Source organism: Empidonax traillii, unplaced genomic scaffold (assembly GCF_003031625.1).
Source record: "Empidonax traillii isolate 1590-97213 ecotype Southwest subspecies unplaced genomic scaffold, ASM303162v1 scaffold142:size1213974, whole genome shotgun sequence".
NCBI lineage: Eukaryota > Metazoa > Chordata > Aves > Passeriformes > Tyrannidae > Empidonax > Empidonax traillii.
In genome coordinates, this window is record NW_020955335.1 from 262,945 (window position 1) to 284,652 (window position 21,708).

Here is a 21,708-nt window from a genome sequence, read left to right on the forward strand (position 1 = left end):
AAACCCCTGTGTTTTCACAACACCACTCACAAAAACACGTTGTTTATTTTTCTCCTGGCCAACAATCCACTTCCATCAAATCCATGAGTTTTCTCACTTCATGGATTAGAGATGAGAAGAATAAACGCTTGCAGGCAAGGAAACAGCACAGCATGTTCCTTACCCTCAGATCAATGATTCTGTTGTCCAGTCTTGTATCCTGGTTTACAGTAGCTCTTCCATCCTAAACAGTTGTGCAAAAACACGTAGTGAATACCCACATGTCCAAAAAATAAACAATAACAAAACTGCAACAAAACAGAGTTAATGGAGAAAAATATTAATTCTAAGTTCAGCAGGATTTCTAGATCATTCTAGAAAGAACATACAGCACTGGCAGCACAGCAAAGTTAAAGGTGCAACTTCTTCCAGAGGCCACAGGCAGAACCCAACTATGAGGACCCAGCAGAAACACATGCAAGACTGGAAACCCTCTGGTTTTGACCTTCTGCTGCAGGTCTCTATCAGAGCTACAGAGATGTTGGACACAGCTCTGGATAACATAAAGGAAATAAAATGCAAGCCCAACAAAAAAACCCAAATCACCACATTAAGAAGCTGCTTTCGTGCTTTTGTTCAGCTACAAAGCCAATAAGAGGCATTTGAGGTTTCACCTCGTCCCCCTCCAGCTCTGGTCGCACAGCATCATCCAGCTGCAGGGGCAGGCGGGGCTCGGCAGCGCTGATCACGTAGATCTGGAATCAGAGCACAGAAATAGCTGAGGAGCTGCTCCTGAGGAGCTGCACTGACAAAGGGGTGTTTCTGGCAGGGACCTGAAACACTTTTGCACAGGCTGTGATTCTGTTCAAGTACTGCAGAGATATGGGTGCATTCTCGTGACGACACTGCAAGTGCTTAGTTCTTGCTTTCCTTTTGAAAGATTAAAAGTACTGTTTTTCCTTCTGAGAAGCACTAAGTTTAGCAAGCACATACTGCCTGAGGGATGAGGCTCTTGGCATCGATGCCAGCTCTGAAACTAAGAGACTTCACCGAGTTTTAGGTTCTGATTCCAGCAGGATCATCCTCTTCTTCTTGTTGTTAATGTATTATTTACTTATCATCTGATTAGATCTGAAAGAGCCATTTCGGGTTGAAAAATTTATGAGACACCTAAAATACAATCAGAGAACGAAAAACAGCTTGCCCTGCCTTCCAGTCTAGTTACAGGAGCAGTGAATTTGATGTTCTTGCAGAAAAATCAAGCCTCTGATAATCTGCACACATATTAAAACATGTTTCTTCACAATCTGCAGGTTTTCCCCCATACTAAAATTCACCTCACTGCTATAATAGCCATTGTACTCTACCCTCGAGGCCACTGTGTTTCAGCTGTACTGCAGGCAGAGTTTGCTTAAAAACCTTTAGAAGGAAAGGATATTACATAAAGGTTTAAATATGCTTTCTATTTAAACAAATTATAAAGTTGCACTTCCTCCACCCCTCCAGCACAAGCTCCAGGAATTTTAGGTTTCAAAAGCTCCCATACTGTTAAGCCAGCAAGAGTTTATTTCTGCCCCAGCTCTGTATTTCACTCCATTGTATCGAGGGGAAGATTGCAACTCTGATAAAGAAGAAACTGCTGACTTGCCCTTAAAAAGAAGCAGACTTTATTCCACTATCTGCTTCAGTTAGGAATCAGAAATGAGAATTACAAGCTCTCCTACCCAAACTGTTCTAGGGAGATACTTTATGTTACTTGATACTGTAACCCAAATGGCAGATAAACCCAGGAAAATATAAACCCCAAATATCCTAAACCCAGAAATGTTTAGTGTTTGCACATGATACACTGAAATTTGTAGTTTAAAGGAGTTTATTTCTCTGGCATGGGATTCCTTACTGGCAAAGTTCATATATGCAGAGAGTCAGCCTCAACAGATAATTTATCAAACAATTAACCAGTGCTCCATTTGCTCAAACATTTACCCTTTGAACGTGAAGCTCAACATCTTGCTGAGTACATCCTCCAACTTTCTGAAACGCTTTCCTCACAACACCTTCCACATCCACAATGCTCTCCTTGGTGATGCTGCCAATAAAGAGAGGACAGAGGGGTTACTGAATTCCATGGCACTGCAGCAGCCCCGGCACGCTCAGGTACTGCATGGACTGCTGAAAACAACACAGTTAAGGATTCAGGGGAAGTTACTTTTATATAAATAATAACTGGGTAGTGAAGGACTTGGCTAAAATATTCCCAGCTACACTGAATTCAGGCCAGGATGGAAGACTTGTGAGGGAAAGGATGATGATTAAGCTCGGTGCTGTCCCGTTCTTTGTGTGTGAATACACACACTGACAGTCACAGAGCTCTTTTTCTAGGCCACAGACACTCCTGCATGTGTCAGCTGATGCAATTATCTGAAAGATGTGCCTTCCCCAGCTGAACAACAAACTGAAGGGAAGTCCTAGAGCTGGAGGGGAAAAATCAAAACTGCTCCAGCTTGTTTAAACTACAGACTTGTTACTGAGAGCTGCAAGATGCTTCTAAGTCATTTTCTGGCGACACGGGACATCCTAATTGCTCTCCACGACCAGTCACTAAGAGTCCTTTAAAACACCACACCCCCCCAGAAAGTCTTCCAAAGATATGACAGAAAGCATGTCTGCTGTAAGCAAACAGTAACAAAAGCCTCAAGAGTCATAGGTGAGAAAAAAAAAAATCGTGTGAGTTTTTATTTGCATATTTAAGGTACTGGAATTTAAACCAGTAATTTTCTGCAGACACTCTCGCCCTCACTGGAAATGGATTTTCGCTCTGTCTCTTTGCCAACAGGTTTACAAAAGGCCAAATATGAGAACGTATTTGATTCTTTTTTTTTTACAAAAGACGTTACAACTCATCTATCACTTCTCAGGCCTCCTTGAGAAGGCTGAAAAGCACTTCGTGTACATCACTTGAGCACCCAAACCCTCAGACAGCCAGGAGAGTATCAGGCCCACAATTTAACTGCAAATAATAAGAGCTGAGCGAGGATGGCACTGGACACGCTGCTCACTGCTGGTCTCGGCAAAGCAAAGAGCCATTAACAATCCTCAAGTTCACAAGGCTGGTGTTTCTTTTACTTTGATTAAAGATGACAAAAGTCTTGAACAATCTGATGACACTGAAGTAACAGTAGAAAATTCAAGCATCAAAAGCCTCAAAACCGAACTGTGGCACTGTGAGTAAGCTCTGATTACCTTAAAAAAAGCGCCCAATTTGAGCATTTGAACTGATTACACGGTTTCTTTGACGGTAATCCTTTCAGGTGATAGAACTCGCTGGCAGCTGCTCTAAGAGTTACACAGACCAGGGTGATTCATATGCTTGACTTTCTCAGCCATTAGGTAGTTCTACCTACTGCATGAAATCAGAATTCACTCAGTTATGGGGGAGCCTCCGTTCATCTCCATCATTTTAGCAGAGGCAACAAATTCAAGAAAGGGAAATTGAAATGACACCAAGAGCTTGGCAGCACCTTCTCTAACAATTATTCTGTTTAAAACTCCTTAAAAACACTGTGGAACCAATACAGCACTTTGGATGCAAGAGAACGTGACGATAAGAAATGCAGAAAAAAATGATGCTGAAACTGTAAGGAGTGTAACTATAAATCCCCTCTGCTTTTCAAATATGGGAATGTTTAAAAGAATTAAAAGTTTTACTCTCCTGTGAACTTTTTTCCCCAGACAGTTCTCTACTGTCTCTTTTTCCCCCGCTCCGTTTTCCATGTCAACACTTTGGCAGATGTCCAGAAAACACCACTAACGACATGAAGAGCAGTGTTTTCACTGCAAATGGAAGTTTCTAATCTGCTGAATAAAAGCCCTCCCACCAATAAGTGCAAATAATGTTTTAAACTCACTGAAGGAAATTCTTTGCGTTGTGAAAAGGAAAATAACAGTTAAATAGAAAAGTGTTGTGTGATGGATTCACCATCAGATTACTGATCCCATGGTGAGAACTGGGGTGAGTGAAGTCCTTACAGAGCTTTGATCAGAACATGCAAGGAATTCAAGACACCCAGAATGGTATCAGCTTAAAAGCACAGGAAGAAGGTGACTTTTACATCACTTTTACACACTGTAACTGCAATATTGCTTTGCAAACTTGCACAACAGAACTTATCTGCACGTATGATAAAATGAGCTTTCTCTCTCTCTAAGCTGGAGTTGCAATTAAAAGATGTTTCTTGGTCTGCAACACACTTTCATCATCTCCTATAACTTCCATTTAATAAAAAATATGCTTTTCCTCCTTAAAACGACTCATTTAATCAGGTATGGAAATAAATAAAAGCTGGTGTTTTGAGTTCTGTTTGAACTCAGCAAGATCTAGAGCTGCAAAAATCAGAAGTCTCTAACAAAGTGCATCAAAGATAAACCACAGAAACCCAGAAGGTGCTGCTTTTATCCCAACAGGTGACGCCAATAATGTTACTGAAATGGTGATTTCAGGTCAAGTTACAACAAGAAACAAGAAGTTGTAATGACACGCCAGTAAATTTGTTTTCCACAGCAGCAGGACCAAGTCATCTGGGTGCTTTTTGACCAAATTCCCCTGGGGAACAAAAAAAACCCCAAACACACAGGAAAAAAGTGAACAAGTAGCAGAAAAGCGTGACAAGGCACGACCACCATTCCCAGAGAAGACACCAATATTTATACCTGTAATTGGTATGACCAAGGACTAGAAACTCGATGAGTTTCATAATAAATACATTAACATAAATGCATCAGTAAGGAAGATGACATTTTTATATTGTTTAATATTTAGAGAAGCTACTTGAGTAACAGATTCATGAGGTCCAATGCTAAACAATTTCTCTGTATAGTAAACTACTTTACATGTAATAGTCCAAAATAACCAAGACTATAATTACTAAAGTGTCCACTAGATGCCTTTTTATGTCCCTCTTAATAATGTGCATGTCTATTAGCCAAGACTTTCTCTTTCAACCACAGGATTGCATCCTTGCAGCCTGTATGGCAACATCTTTCACCAACAGCTTCGTGTTGCAAGCTGAACCCTGTGCTGAGGTGAAGAACAATAAACATTTTCTTGATCAAAAGGCTGAAGAATAGGAAAAAACTTGCTTATTCATGGATTTTAAGTAGAAAATGTTGTACTTCATCTGTAGCATCTATACCCATTCAGGCAGTTTCTTGGTTTTACTTCTGTAAGCACTCTGCACTAATTACTATATTAATACATGATTAAATCTAAATGCATTGAATAACTGTCATAAAATACAACAATCAATGATACTTTATGTGACTGGCAATGAAAGCTGAAGGCAATGGAGTTTACTTTTAAAAAATGAGTTGAGAGCATAAACATTTTGTAGTCGATGAGAGCAACTGTGATCCTGCCTGCACACATAGAGCAAGTGTCCAGGAGGCCCCCTGAACACTCACACTGCACTCCTGAAGGCCAGAAACACCTCATTCTCTTCATTCTAAAAGTATAATAATCTGATTCCTGTACCAACACTCTAACACTTGGTAGAACCCCACCGCCTTCAGGCAAAAAAAAAGAAGCCTATCTATTTTTAAAGCTTTTAAGCAACAAAATCCACCATGCATTTTGAATAACTTTTACTGAAAAAACGCCACTTTATTTCCCTTCTGCATTTCCCCAACTTCATCCTCTGTTCATTGCATCCTGTCACACCTCTGTATCTTTGACTTAAGGACCCTCCACTGGCAGAAAATCTTCTTGTACTGGTACCATCAGCCTGGGATTTAAATTACTGAATCTCCCTAGGACTGAATAGTTTTCTTTAGTCTCACAGGAAGGCAGATTTGCCTGACTGTAGATTATTTCATCTTGCAACTTCACCATCAGCCTTTTCCAGTTTGAAACACACTGAGACACAAAGACAACACCAAATCTGATGCAATGATCACCAAGGTACAAATTCTCGCTGAAGAGCATCCAAGTGACTATTCTAAATGAGCCCTCTTACTCTACACTCCTGAGCATCTACTTTACCATCCAATTTCTGTGTCACCAGCAAACATCACAACTGCAATTTGACATTTTTGTCCAAACCACTGATATAAAAATTAACCAGAAATGCAAAAAGAAAATATTCAGCAATACCCAGCAGTTTTCCTGGGTTTACTAAATTATCTAGTTAAAAACTCATGTCTATTTTGTTACATTGTACATTATTTTCATACAGGCTTACCCTTTCCCCCCCTCCATTTTTACTCTTTTTTCCTGTATTTTTATTCTCTACTATAAAGAGCCATCAAGTTACTTCCTCTGCAAGGGCACATTTAGGAAGCTAAATTCGAATCTGTTAACCACCTCTGCCAACTGCTCTATCATCTCACGTGGCTCTGGCAGTGGGGTGGCAGGAAAGGCTCAATGCTGATATAGAAAAAGAGAAAGAAAACCAAAACCAACCCCACCCCGGATTTGCTGGAAAAGGCAGGTTGATAAATTACTAATTGGCACCTCTGAATTAACTCTTTCCCTTACACAGCACCCCGTGCAGGACCAGCCTGGACTGGTCTTTCTGACCAAAGGCATAAGAACAATTCCACAGCTGCCAAGCCAGGATCTCCACTGGCTCTGTGCTGCTGGCCACGAATATTTTGGAAGTTCAACTAGAAACTTTCCAGAGTTAAGCTCACAGAAACTTCTCTGCAAACCTGAGCTAAACGAGGGCTAAGCACCTCACTAAAAAGAACTTACATTCTTATGATAATGGACATAATTAGTATATGAATGTTGCTGACCACAGGAGGTTATGAAAGTTCTTGGTTTCCATGTGCCAATATCTAGAAGAGGAACTGGTTTGTTTATCGTTTATGAAAATTTGTACAGTAAATGTTCATTATTTAATGAACCCTCATTAAAAACACAAGATCCAGAATTTCACAAACTATTTTAAAGGAAGTTGTAGACACTATCAAAACAAAAAAATGTAGCACACGAAAAATATAATTTATTACTATCAGTGAAAAAGTTAAAACATGGATTTGAAATTTAAGGTATTTAAGTGAAATGTTTTCATCAATAAATGTGTATTTGCTCTCTTAATGCGTAGGAAATGAGATGATGAAAGGAGACACTGAGAAAGGCAGGGAAACAGGACAGCTATTTTTAGACATCTAAGACATTCCTCATCTGGTAAAAACAATGGCATCATTCCAGAGCAGGTGAAATGTGGCTGGGAAGTGACTGAGGACAGGCACGTCCTGGGCTCTGCCTCAGGTGCTGTGACACAGTGACCCCACGTGCCCTCGGGAGCCCCTGAAGGACAACAGGCAGCTGCAGTGGCAACCGTGGACAGAACTGGGGGAGATAAAACACTGGAAAAAGTGAGAGCATGGCAGGATATGAATAAAAGAGGTCTGTGGGTGGGAAGGATTCATGAGAAGATGGTTGCACTGATGGTGTTAACAAAGGCAAACCCCCAAGGAGAACCCAGAGGGTTGTAACAGGGCAAGTTACATCGTTCAAAGACTGTGCTGCAGAGCATGCAAGCATTTCAGAACCACAAATGATGAGTAAAACAGGAATACTATAAATTAGGAGAGGCTGAGTACCAGGATTTAACTAGCAAATGCTGTCCCAAAAGGGAGCAGAATGAAAAGTCAAAACACAGTAGAAATATCATGAATTCCAGCTACCCAAAGGAGTTCAGGTCTGTCCCATCCAGAAAAGTGGAGAGATTACAAGGAGATGGGAAGAACTAAGGATGAGGTTCTGTCTGATTCAACAGCTCACTGCTGCCATGAGAGAAAGGAGCTTTGCCCCTGACTCTTTCCAGATACCCTAATCCACCATTTACCATACCTTGTTAGCTCTGGATCTCCATGACCTAGTATAAAAATCACCAACCTGGCAGAAAACTAACCAAGTAAAAAAAGAGCAGTGGATCACAAAAAAACATCATGCAAGGTTCATAAGCGGCAGTCAGCACGTGGAAGAAAAGAGTAAGGACCAACTTCCCTCTCGTGAGCTCCTAACCACTGAGCTCTGCCTCTCGTGAAATGTAAGAAATTGGGCTGTGGAGTGAAGAACCACAGAGAGAACTGAAAAACAGGTATTGGAGAGAACTGGGGAACAGCAGAGTGAGATCACAGCTCTAAGGGCTGTTCCACTGCTCTGCAGCACAAGTTCACCAAGAGCACAGGCAGACTACTGGTAGGTTGGAGGGAGCTGAATTAGGGAACAAGTAAATTATACACTGAATTCCTTTCAAGGGTTCCAAGTGCTGGAGAGAACAAACCATGCCATGAAGGAACAGAACACTTCACTTTGGCTCACAAACACCTGTAAACAGCATGTTTCACACTGGCACTGCCAGCACTGAGCAGGGCCAAACAACAAACACTGCTGGGTCTGTTTTCCCGTTGCCTTGAAGCCCCTCAGCAGAAGCATTATCCCAACCTTCTTAGCTTGGTTTCTGGAAGTCTGGGCTACAATAAATCCTTCCTCTCCTGACATATTGAAGGTTGAAGGCACTTTTGCAGTTAATTAGTGGGGGCTCCCTTCCCAGGCATGAGAGCAGTGCCAAGAGCTACACAGAAGCAACTCAAGTGCCACATGTTAAACATTATTGCACCAAACTGAGCCACATTTCTATTTGTGAACAAGTGGATATACAGGATTAAAAGTTCTGCTATAAAACACATCTATCATGCAAGCATGTTTATTACTGGGCAACCTGAAAGCACAGTCTTAAGCAAATGGGAAAGTAATTTTTTATCTTCAGGAACAAAACGAACCAAATAACTGAATTCAAGCAGCGGCAACAAACACTTTTAATTGACAAGTCTATCAGCACCCCTCCCCAGTTTTTTAAAAATCAACTTACATCCCTCATTACACGTTCTAGTGCCAAAAATAAGGTGTTAATAAGATTAATCCAGTGCACAGAAACTACTTTTAATTTCTTCAACTCAGTAAGCCACTTGCAACGTGGGACTCCTTCACATCCGTTCTAACTATAAAATGTGTTCCTACACCGCACATCTTGTAGAGAAACCCCGATCATGTGCAGACACACAGCAGCACCACACACAAAATGAAGTGTCCCACTAAGCTCAGCCTGCCAGACTTTTTGTTAGCCAGCTTGGAAGTAAATGTAGGTTGCCTATGGCGAGAGAATGCTGCTTCAGCAGTTCAGAATGAATTTCGAGCCTGTTCTCTATTTTACCTTTTGTCAGTGTAATGTATTCAGGGCAATAGAGAGCTGACAATTTAAATAACTACATTTTAAAACAAACGAAGCATTGATGTTAATGTGTGAAAATGGTCCCAACCCCTGGGAGTCCTGGTTCCCACCATTGTTTACTCTGACAACAGGATATAATTGCTTACTTACTTGGCAGCAAACTTTACCATCTGCTTGCTCGCATGCTGTCCCACAGCCACCAGAGCCTGGATGTTGAACTGCTGCTGACGTAGGACCAAGAAGCACTGCTTCCCTGAGCACAAAGGGACAACACAGGTGTATTAAGGACAACTTACTCCAGGGCTCTGGGAATGAGGGAAAAATGCTTTACTACCTAAATAGTAGGCAGAGCTTTAAAGAGGGTGTGTGTCTGTGTCTAGCTCATCGTTGCCAACCCCTCCCCAAAAAAAAAAAATTCCATCAAACTACTCAGCTGTGCATGTACACACACCCTCAAACCCTGAGGTAAATAATTCTGCCTTACATCTGTAAACACGTGAATGGACAGCTTCTGAAAATAACAGTAAGTCTTCCAGTATAAATAATATTTAAACAAAAGGAAAAAAACAAATCATAACTTTCAAACTAACTATTTTTCTTCAACTGCAAGAAGTAAACCAGCCTTTTCCTTGTTTCTTTGCTCACAGCTACTTCCAGTCCATATTATTTTTAAAGAAGTTTTTTCTCATTTTCTCAGATCAAAGCTGTAGAGGCCACTTGACAACGCTGCTCTGAGAGAAACGGTCTTGATTTTGCAGTGCAGGGACTAAATAACAGTAATACACCACACATTCAGCATGAAGGGGTACAAAAGGAGTATTGATTCTAGTGAATGACAAGAAGCTAAAAGCCCCAATTAAAAATTCCTGTAAGAGCAATTTCATCACGAACATCTTAGGGAAAAAGAAGTTAATAGGAATTAATAACAACTTACAAAGAACATAATGCATTTTGCTGACTTTTAAAATGGGTATTTTAAGTCATCAAAGCTCTTTCTAATCTGCTCAGCCGACAGTTACGATCATTTCATATTTCTTCTCACATCTCTAACAGCCATTTACTCCTTAACTCAGATTAAAGGAAATATGGTGATTTTAAATGCTTCTTCCTAGAGAGAGCCATTAACAACAAACATTTCATTGTTGTGCCAGTATCTGATAAAGGCACCGATATCCCTTTAACTTCATCCCTCTGACTCACAACATTGTAACATTTCCATTGAAATGGTGAGAATAGGAAGAAGCCAAAAGCTTTGTTATACACAGCCACTTCCCAGTTATTGTTGACTTAGACCCTAAAACAATAAATCAACAGACACATAACTTGAAAACTGACACTAAAAAGCCAGTTGCCGTTTTCATTTGTAATTATGCAATCGCCATTCCTGGCACAGCTACAGAGAATTTAAACAGTATCAGAGGAGAAATGCAGAACACTTGACACACAATCTCATGGAAATAAAAGTAAACACGCACAACTAGTACAAAATATTATTAAATATTAACATTACAATTATTGGAAATAATTAATCTTGTCCTACGACAAACAAAAACGCAACTAATTTAGTTACTAATTTTCAGAAAACAGAGCACAACTATTTCTGTACTCCAGAGGTGCTCACGCAAAAAATCCCCAGCTGAAGACAGCTACAATGTCACTCAAACAGCAAACATTTAAGGATAAAGTAGTGAAATAATAGAGGAACCTGATACCACAGGATCATAGAATAGTTTGGGTGGAAGGGGCCTTCAAAGGCCACCCAGTCCAACCCCCTGCAATGAGCAGGGACATCTTCAACTAGAGCAGCTCACCCAGAGCCTCATCAGAACTCTCTGGTGGTTGCACTGAATCCCCAGCACTGCAAGCCTGACCAATATCTGCATTATAAAAGGACTCAGATCTGTCTGTTGTGAGGAACAGTAGCTGTTCTCATGAGCCAAGAGGATGTTTTGCAGAACTCCACCATTTGTAATCACACAGCAGATAAGTGATCAAACAGACCTCACTGACAGCACCACTTTAAACATCCCAGTCACAAAGACTGCAGGAGGAAACAGAGCTTTTCCCAAAAATCAAGTATCAAAAAAAACAACCCATAATCAAATCTAGCTCATGTTTAGATGCCTTTCCAGATCAAGAGATGGGACAAAGGAAGCATCTGAGGGATAAAAAATTGGGATTATGGGATGTTCTCCTTGTGTTTCAAAACACTTAGACAGTCTTAAAGTGGAAGGTATAAGACCAGCATTACTCACATTCAGCAGTAAACTACTTTAAGTTTCTATAAAACAAACCAAAACCACGTCCCACCAGAGCCCCTAAAGGAAAGAAAAGTTTCAAAAGAAATTTGGTTAAAAAGGTCTGACACAGTATAATGCAAGGAATGTTTAGTCACTGAACAAATAAGAGAAGATACCACGTGGAGAATTCCATCAAAAGTAAGAACATAAAACCAACCAGAAATCCACTGTTTTTCTTGGATAAAAGCACCAAATCACATGAGACCGTATGAAAGAAAAGGATGTAAGGAAGGAATGTGCATAAAGAGTAAAAAATGTTTGGACACATAAATTGATATATTGCTGGTTTCAGCCATTTGCCAGCAAAGAGAAAACTTTATTCAGTTTATTATAAAATTTGGTCCAGTATTTAAATTGCTCTTGGTGGGATCCTTATTTTCAGATGTTTAATAAACCTTTGCATTCATTAACCAAAACCCAGTTCAGGTCTAACATCCTGCACAAGTCCAGCTGCCTGGTCGAGCCCAGACCAATTTCCCAAAGGCTTTTCCATGATAAACGTGACCAGTAGCTTAGGCTGGCTTTAAAATAAGGCCAGAAACAACATTTATTTAATCTGTGATAAAAGCCACAGGGCCCCAAGCACTTTAATTTTAGTGCAACCCACAGAAATTCCCAACACCCCATTCTTTACACATCCTTCAGTTAATTTCCATCAGACTTCAGGGGTGACTTGCTATATGAGACAGCTGGAATCTGCAGTTGTTCCCACTCATTTTTTTTTTGGTTTATTGGTCAGAACTAGGCAGGGTTAAATAAAGGGTATGTTGGTTATTTAGGAGTCAAATTCAAGTTTCTGAGAAAAACTAAAGCTATTTTTGTGTAACATTTTCCTGTTTCCTGCAAGGCTTTCCTTTCCGTAATGGTAGGAATAGTGCCATGATGCGTGTGGGAAAGGCCAATATTACTTTTTACCCTTAAACATTTGCTTTTCTTGTAAGATTCTTTCCCCCAAAGCTAAAGTAAACAAGCATATGGCATTCCCCAGCAGCACTCCCTGGATGTCAAATTGTTCTGTGCTGTCAGACCGAGAGGCAACAAGAGACACAATCAGTAAATTCACAACATCCGTGCCCATGATCAGCTCCTTTTTCTCTCATTCTTCAGGTTGTGTTAAAGAGTTTTGAAAATAAGTAGTGTTATTTCATCAACAGCTTTCCCTGAGGTCGGAGCTGAAGGATGACAACCAGGTTCTTGGAGGTTAGTCCTGTCACAGGGATGTCACTGTGACTGCAGTAAATGCATCCACCATGCAGGACTCCACAGATCAGTGGGACACAGCAATGCAGTTCCTCATTTTAACTGACTGCAGCACAGACACTCATTGAGGGGGACGTTTTTTAAGGCTCAAAATGAAGGCCCAAAAAGAGAAATGAACCTGTGACCCTGTTCTGCACCGGATCCTCGCCCCTAATTTGCATCATTCCCAATTTTAAGACTACTGTTAAGTTTCACTCAGGAAGGTAATTTCTTTATGCTCTTTTCTTTCAATTCTTGGAAAGGCAAGGTATTTATATCTCCCTACAGAGCTGCCAAAAATAACTGAGACCAGTACAACAGTTGTCAGCATCTGATGTCAACTGCAAAGGCCAAAGCCTATTTAGGTTTGCATATGGCAACCTGCTCTCCAGAGAGAACTGCTGATTCCAGGGAAGAAATATGACTGTCAGACAGCCAAGTGTGCCAGCCCACACTACTGAGAACCCAGGAAAGGATTTTCCCTTTGTCTTGGTAAAGAAAGATGATGCCTCTTATTTGAAGTTCAAATGGATATAATCAGATACCAGTAACTGAAAGTAAAACTGAAATTTTAACAGAGATTTTTGTTTCCTGTCAAAGAAAAGGCATGGTGGAAATATTCATATGCAGCAGAATAAATATGACCTGTCTGACAACTGGTACATTTATAATAAAAGTACATTTTAGTGTAGAAGCTTAGAACTGGTTTATCTCACAACTGTTAACATCAAAGGAGAAGAGCAGTAATATTTTTGAATTCCTATTATTTACAATTGTCCACACATTATTTAGCAATATGATAAAACCAAAACTCACACTGACTACAGTGTAATAGTAATACCAGATTTCCACACTGCTGGAAACAAAATTTCCTTTTACCTCTTGGGAAAAGAGGAGTGGAGAAAGAGAAAATACCCAGTCGATGTGAACACTGAGGGAACACCGAGTAACCAAGGGGCAAAATTTTCTTACATGCAAGGCCATGAAAGCAAAATAAAAATTCAGGTTATACTAATAATATGAGGAAATAAAACTAAAACCCTGGAGGCATCTCACCTTTGGCTCTGCTTGTGTGAATTCTGCCACGAACCCAAACCTCTTGATCAGCCTTCTCCAACGTCAGGTCTTTAATGCGAACCAAAACTCTATCTGAGTCACAGGAAGAAACACAGATGTTAAAAGTTCTGGGGTTTTTGAAGCAAAATACTTGTCACTTTAAACTACAAACTGCCAAAATTCAAAATAAATCCCAACCATTACTTTTTGTATCTACAGCACAATCGATGTACTGAAAACTCCCCAGATCCCCTTTCCTTTCCCGGTGACTTGAAGAGGATCAAGGAGCTTTAACTCGGTTCAGTTTAATTTGACTTACACAGCAGGGTCAGGCTGCCCTTCAACCACACCAGCACTCACTGCAGGTCACGGGTGGCAGAGCCCAGCGTGACTGCACTGGTTTTGAAAGGACTTCACTGCACTGCTTGCACTTATCAGCCTCAATTTCTGCTGCCCTGTGCCACTGTGCAGCCTGAGGGCTGGCACGGGGAACCAGCAGAGCAAAGGCTAATAATTATTAACTTTAAATTACTTTGAATTAATGAATAGCAATTTATTGAAGAGAAATATGAGAAAGGAACCACAAATAAATGTGCATTGTAAAATAAAAGAAAATTTATTTTGATAAAATCAACGGAGTTCTGGAGCAACAAGAGTATTACTGTGTAAAATGGATAACAATTTTAAGAGGGAATCTGATTGACAACCTCATCAAGCACTGCTATGACTATCACTGTCAGAGCCAGAGTTGATCAGAAAGAACCCCTCAAATTCAATGTACCCATAAAAGCTAAATAACAGGAATGCTTGGTTTGGAAAAGTCAAATTTCGGGTAGCAAAGGAAAATGTTTTTAAATCAGTCAGGACTTTAAAAACTGCACACAACCATTTTGAACTGCCAATATGCTGGCTGCATGCCACTGTTTCTTGCAATGCACTCATCTAATTGTATTTTTCTGGCCAAATGCATTTTTGCACGGCCTCAAACACTTTTTGTAGTATCTACAAACCAAACAGAGGATATAGACAGCACTGCAGAGAACCTCGTGGGTTCCAACAGCTACACTTGCTCACTTGCAGTTAAAAACATTGCTTGTGAGGCAACAAAATTCTCCAAGGGAGATATTGATCCTTCTGGGCCTCTTCCAACTGGAGATTTTCTCTGCTTCTATGACCTGCCTTTCCTCACAGACTTCTCCTGGTTTCAAAGTTACACTGCGTTTACTCGGACGCTTCCACTGGAGATTTTTTCCCGCCAGAACTTTTCCAAGGTTTGCCCATCCCAGGCTACCATCTGCTCTTCTGGACTCCTGCCTTCTGTCTCTGAGCGCCAGTCACAGCAAGCCCATTATTCTGCACCAGGGATTTTAGGGGGCTGAAGGTGTTTATTAGTCATGCTCAGGGCAGTGCAGCTCTTTCTTCACAGACACACAATAACACCAGGACAGAATGGAAACTAAGACACGGAAATGTGACGGGAAATCACATTACAAACTTGAAATATTTTCTAGGTATGACACTTTTTTTGGATCCTTAGTGCTTCAGGACCCATCTGCACTAGATCAATATTTTTCAAGAGTCATTTGGATAGATAATGGTTCATGTTTCACCGAGAGCTAACAAGACACGGTCAACACAAAAATTGTTACATGGTATGAATTATTAAAAGCTATTTCATCTTTCATAAAAGGGTAATAAAATCATATTCAAAAAGAGACGCCATAAAGTCATTTTTTCCACCAGCAGACCACAGAATCACAGCATGGCTGAGGTTGGGGGGGGCCTCTGGAGGTCATCCCACCCAATCCCATGCACAGGGCAGGGTGACAGAGAGCCACACGTCCAACATCATGGTCTGATGGGGTTTTAGTATTTCCCAGGGCAGAGACTCTTCCTGGGCAGCCTGTGCCAGTCCAAAAAATGTTTCCTGATGTTCAGAGGGGGCTCCCTGTTCCCCCTCTGTTCCCACTACCTCTGTTCCTGTCAACGTGCTCCACTGAAAAGAGCCACACAGAGCAACTGTGCCCCTTCGCTTCCCTCCTCCCACACTTCCCAAATCTGGCCTTTTCCTCTCATTCCTAACATGCCAGTAGCTCACAATGATGCCTACATTTGTTAGTGTAAGCAATCATCTGTCTTTGTCTCTCATTTTCTCTTGTCCAACCAATACTCTGGATCTTCCCTCTGTACCCTCATGTATCATTTGACCTGGAATTCCTTCCAGCTCGTTTTCCTCTCTTCCATGATAAAAATGAAGCTTCCTGCTCTCACTTGTAAGGTCCTCCCACCATATTCTTCAGACTAGTACCTACTGTTCTTTCACAAATGGAAGCCACACTTATATTTTCTGTCTTCTTCCCACATAAACACTTTGAGACAATTAAATGCAAAAATAAGAAGATGTTTTAAACCATGCCACAGTTGCAGTGAAAACAAGACAACAAAGACTATAAACAAAGTTCAAACACAACACTCTGTAAGTCTGAAATTGCACTTTAGCCTCAATTCAGTTTTATGGGGAAGCTGTATTTTTTGTTTCCTTAATGTACAGCACAATCTCTTCTTTTCAACATGCTAAATAACCTTATCTTTCTCTGCAAGCTCTGACCTCTTCTAAACACGGGAGGGGAGGATAAAAGCCCAAAGAGCTGTGTGGGATATACAGGACAAAATGAGTTTTCCGCCTCCAGACCCCATTCCCTGCCTGTCAACTAAATCAATTTACCTTGCACCATGGAATTTTGAACAGATTGATCAGTACTTCTGCTGTCCCTGTGAAGTGCCAACATCTTTGCAATATTCGATAAAGTGGAAAAGAGAAGGTATGTTTGATTAAAGAAAAAACTGGAAGTCAAAAGCAATATAAGAGGAAAGCAGGTTCCAGGGAGAGGAAATGAGGTAATGGGGCTGAAAGGAGAAAAAACAAAAGGCAAAAAATGCAGTTTTATTAGAAACTATGGCCTCAAATAAATGAAATGAAAAGTAAATTCTCAAGTCAGGACTTAAAAGACCTGACATAACAGAAATGAGACCACCAGAGAGCCAGGGCAGCCAACACTAGCAGCAGAAAGACTGAAGTGGGCCAAGAACACAGGTGTGTGTGAGCTCAGCAGAGCAGGGTGGAGCATCAACACTGGGAGCCTGGGAAAAGGGTTTTAATTTGCCTGCAGAGGAACGACAACCCTTTGGCAAGAGCTCTTCTGGCAAGAAGTGCTGAAGCTGTAAATAAGAGTGCACTAGTCTCAATGAAGAGACTGTGATTATTTCCAACTTTTTTATTACAGGCATTTTGTTCTTTATTGTTACCTAATTTTGGTCTTCTGGGCAACCATCTGCTATGTAAGAGAACAGCAGGAGTGTTGTAGGTTGTATTTGAAGCCCAATGGAAAACCCAATGTTGTCCCTACACTGAGACTTTTTTAAGAGTATCAAGGGTCACAGGGACAATATAACATAACTAAACACAGCAATCAGGCTTTTTCAACCAAAACAACCATCCAGAGGAGAAAAAAAATCACCTTATCACAGATGATGTTACTTCTTTACATTTCACTGTGAAGAAGTCACAAAAAGTCAGTCTATTCCTTCCCCCATTCTTGTTTCATGCTCTGAATAAATATAAAGATTAGTATTTCCTGGGATTTGACCCGGGAGATTGTTCTCCAGCTGACAAATTTCTCTGAATTTTCAGTAGAAAATGAGGATTTCCTGAATTGAGGGTGCTGTGAATAATGATAAACCCCATAAATATGAATGGATTTGTGCTCCTATGCAGGAGCAATGCAGGCTGCATAAGCAGACAGAGATCCTGCTCAGAGAGCCCTGCTGCCACAACCACAGCAGTTACACCAAACACAGAAAAACTCTGACATCTCAGGATTCAGTACATTATAAATCATAATAATTTCATAATAACAACAGAAGTCAAGCCTGCAGTGCTGGACAGAGACGGAACTGCCCAGCTGTGTAAGGTGTGGCCCAGGCAAGGGCAAAGATTGAGACTCCACAATCTCTCTGGAGCCAGCTCCCATATCCAATCACACTCCTGGCTTTGGTTTTTTCTTCCCTCTCATTTCCATTTCCTGACTTGTGTCCATGACCTCCTGTCCAATCACCACACACACTTCCAAAGCCTGGCTTTACCTTTCCTACACCCTTCCAATGAGCAGACACGAACTGCAATAAAACCTCCCCCCAGCTTCCCCTTCTCCAAGCTGAACAAGCCCAGCTCCCTCAGCCCCTCCTCTCCCCTGAGCCCCTGTGCTCCAGTCCCCTGGGCAATTTGGTGCCTCTCCACTGGAGTGGCTCCAAAATGTTCATGTTTCCCTCGCACTGGAGAGCCCCAAACTGGACACAGCACTCCAAGTGTCAAATGTATTCAAACAAAGTGAAAGAATGCCACTGGGATTTGAATGAACAAGTTTGGTAAATGATTTCTCCAAGTAGTACTGAAGGTATCAAGTACATAACTTCTTTTTTTCCTTCTTTCCCCATCCCCCCTCTTGTTTCCTTTTTCAACTGACCTGGTTTCTCTTGGGATTGTATCATTGATGACACTCCATATCTTTCCTTAGCATAATCCTAAAACGGAGGTGAGAAACACACATCAAAGAAGCATCCACAGAAAGATGACCAAAATCACTGCAGAGTTAACTGATGGAATACAAAATAATTAGGTGTAATATTAAAGAAACTGTGTTTTAGACTCCTAAGAGACAAACAAGGGAGAGAAGACAGTTGTGCCAGGTAAGAAAATAGTAATTCCCACAAGTGCATACATGCACGAGGATCATTACCTCTCACACAGAAATCTGTGTGACTTTCTCTACAAAGAGCCTACTCCTGAAAATACTGAGTCCTACAGAAGTGGATACATTAAATATCTCCTTCCCACACTCAGGCACATGGAGAAATCCAGGAGATCACACGCAGTGGTCACAGCCCAGTGAAGCCTGCCTGTTAACAAAACCTGCCAGGTGAGACACAGGGGAACACGGCCTTCCCTTAAAAAATATCACAATTCGAGTTTCACAACCAAACCCACTCATTTAGAATAAAAATCCTTGAATTATTTATTTCATTCTATTCAATATACGAACCAAAGTTCGTTCTAAATGCTTTATTTTGGGTGGGTGGGGGGGACACTTAGCTCCTCTGCTTTTGATAAATTGTGGCACATTCACAATTTCATGGAAGCCGCCAACATTCAGAATTCCTTACTGTTGATGTATTCTTGGCCTTCCAACAACAAGCAAAACAGATTTCATTACAAAACGAACTGATGTTCATTATTAGTACTTTTTTTTTTTCCCTTGAAGAAACACTGGCCTACAATGCTTCATTACTGCTGTGTGATCTTCACGTACGAGGCAGAAGCACCCGCAGCAGCCCAGGTGTTTCTGGAGGGGCTGAGCTCTTCAGGGAATCACAGCCCGGGCCCGGTGAAGGTGTGTGTGTGGGGGGGACAGGCAGGGTAAAGCCAAAGGCAGCCGCGCCCCCGGGCCCGGCCAAACCCCACCCCGGGGAGCCTCCACACCGCGCCCGACCCGCTCCGTGCGGACACCCACATCAGCCGCCGAGGAGTCCTCGTTCTCCGGGCGGCGGTCGTGGCCCTGCCCGCGGCTGGCGGCGCTCGGCATCTCCGCGGCCGCCCCTCACGCTCTCCGGTCCCGCCGCTTCCGCGCGCCCGGTTCTCGCGAGAACAGCCGCACCCGCCCCGCCCGCGGTATCGCGAGAGCGGCCGCCGGCACGCGCTCCCCTCAGGGCCGGGCGCGGGCTCCCTCACGGCTCCCCTCAGGGCGGTGTCCCGGTCCCGCCCCGCCGGCGCCGCCCTTGGCCGCCTCCTGCTCCCCTTTTCGTTCAAAAGGGGTCCTTTTCACCGAGCCGCTGACGTCCCGACGAGGCTCAGCGCCTCCAGCCCCGCGCCGCTGCTGTGCGAGGCTGAGATGGGCTGAGGCAGAGCGGCGGGAGGGTTGGGCGCTCGCCTGCCCTCCTTCGCGGTCAGGCACGGTGCGGCCTGAGGTAACATCTCAAAATCACGGAATCCTCAGGGTGGGAAGGGGCCTCTGGGGATCGTCCAGTCCAACCCCCGCTGCCAAGGCAGGGTCACCTGGAGCAGGTGACACAGCTGGGTTTGGAATGTCTCTAGAAGAAGGAGACTCCACCCTGGGCAGCCTGCTCCAGTGCTCTGCCACCCTCAGCGTTCTTCATGTTGGGGTGAAACTTCTTGTGTTTTAAGTTATGGCCATTGCTCCTCATCCTGTCAGTGGGCACCACCGAAGAGTCCTCCTCTAGGTACCTGCCCTGGAGATAGTTATATGTGTACAAATAAGTATGTTGTGGAGCCAAACCACAGTGCACTTCTGTTCTGTGTCCCCCGCAAACGTGGCTTCCCCGTGCTTACCCCAGCAGCAGTTCAGTCTCCTGACCCCTTGCCCAATTGTGCTGTTTATAATTAGTTAGCTGTTTATTAGTTAGCTACCAGTGGTAGTTTGGGGGGGGATGAGCAATAGTGCAAATGCAGGTGTTTCCCTCCAGCTGGGTGCCTGAAGCAGCGCTGCAGTTCTGAGGCCAGGGCTGGCTGCAGGTGCCAGCTCTGAAATTACACAAATCAAAGCTGCAAGCAGCTGTCGGGTCCTATAGATTCATGGATTGTTTGGTGCAGGGTGAGAAAGAGTTGGCTGTCCTGATTTAAACTGCAGTTTTGAATTTTCACATTTGACTAACTAATGCTTCTTGCGGTATCGATTAGAGCTCTTCGCTTCCTGTCCTGCCGTTGTTTATTTTGCAGCACTTTGTACTGCACTGGTTCAACACCTCTTCTCTTGGGAATCCCCTTGCAAAGTTCCCCTTCTGCCCCTGTCTCAGAGAATTGTCACTTCACCCCGAGATCACGCAGCTTTCACAAAATCCTTTCTTCTCGTGCGCCCTTGAGTTAAGACTCAGCGGCAGAGAAGGCAAATCACAGTTTTCATTCCTCACCACAAGAAAGCACGTTCTGATGGCAGGGTGTTGAGTAGTGTACGTGAACGCTAATGTAACAGTAACGACACGTGGATTTCTCACAGTGTCAGTGGTGCCTTTTCTGTTTACCTGTCACCGCTGCTGAACCTGAACTAACAGGCAGATGCAAATCTCGTTCCTCACCACGGAGCAGAGGACGCCACCTGCACTGACACAGCCACACAGCGCTCTGCAATTCCTGGCATTTCACCAGCCTTGCTGTGAAACTCAGTCCAGAGAAACCAGCCCTGTAAGCTGTGGTGAATAGCATGAGTATTTCCACCGGGGCAGATAAACTGAAGGTGGTTCTGAAGGAAAAGCCCTTTCTATGTAATGAGGGTGTTAACTGAAAACAAAATACGGCCATCTGAAGGGCACTGGGCCTAATTACTCCAGTGCCCAGCTTTCAGAAGAAGCATTTTCCAGAGTCCGTGCTCTCAGGTCGTTTCTCCAGAACCCCTTTGTTTTGCAGCACAGAAACGGGGTTTCTGAGCAAAAAAAAACCTGTAATACACTGAAAGTAGAAAAAATTAAGTAGTTTTAAAAATAACTACTGACAATAACCCCTCAGAAACCTCCATTTAATTCGGGCCTGCAGCAAGGGTTTCCTTTCCATCTCCACCTCAGTAAATCAATAACAGCCCTTCTGTTGAGGGCACGTGCAGACACGGCAGCTCATCTGCCGCACCTTCTGTGTCACGGCGCTGCTGCGGAGGGCGGTGCCGTGGGGGCAGTACCTGCACCGGACCTGCGAGCGATAAGCAGGAGCAGGGCCGGGGGCGGGGGCGCCCAGCGCCGTCCCCCGGGCCCTGGCCCGGGATTACCACATGGAAATGACATCACCCGCAGCCAATCCCGCGGCCCCGGGGGTGCAGCTGGAGGGAGGCCATACC

At 42.9% G+C, this 21,708-nt stretch overlaps 1 protein-coding gene across 3 annotated transcripts in view; it reads right to left on the bottom strand.

The window, feature by feature from the left end:
• The window catches only part of DARS (aspartyl-tRNA synthetase), a 39,076-nt gene that overhangs the window by 16,824 nt on the left and 544 nt on the right, over positions 1-21,708 (bottom strand). The window contains exons 1-7 of one of the 3 annotated variants that reach the window (XM_027884299.1): positions 19,381-19,459; positions 18,337-18,394; positions 13,814-13,906; positions 9,369-9,471; positions 1,966-2,068; positions 654-734; positions 164-223 (exon numbers count right to left, since the gene is read on the bottom strand). In XM_027884299.1, the coding sequence (XP_027740100.1) occupies positions 164-223; positions 654-734; positions 1,966-2,068; positions 9,369-9,471; positions 13,814-13,906; positions 18,337-18,394; positions 19,381-19,452 (570 nt within the window). In that variant the 5' untranslated portion in view covers positions 19,453-19,459. Of the gene's footprint in view, positions 1-163; positions 224-653; positions 735-1,965; positions 2,069-9,368; positions 9,472-13,813; positions 13,907-18,336; positions 18,395-19,380; positions 19,460-21,708 lie in introns of those variants that run through there. The other 2 variants (XM_027884298.1, XM_027884300.1) reach the window with 2 other exon arrangements.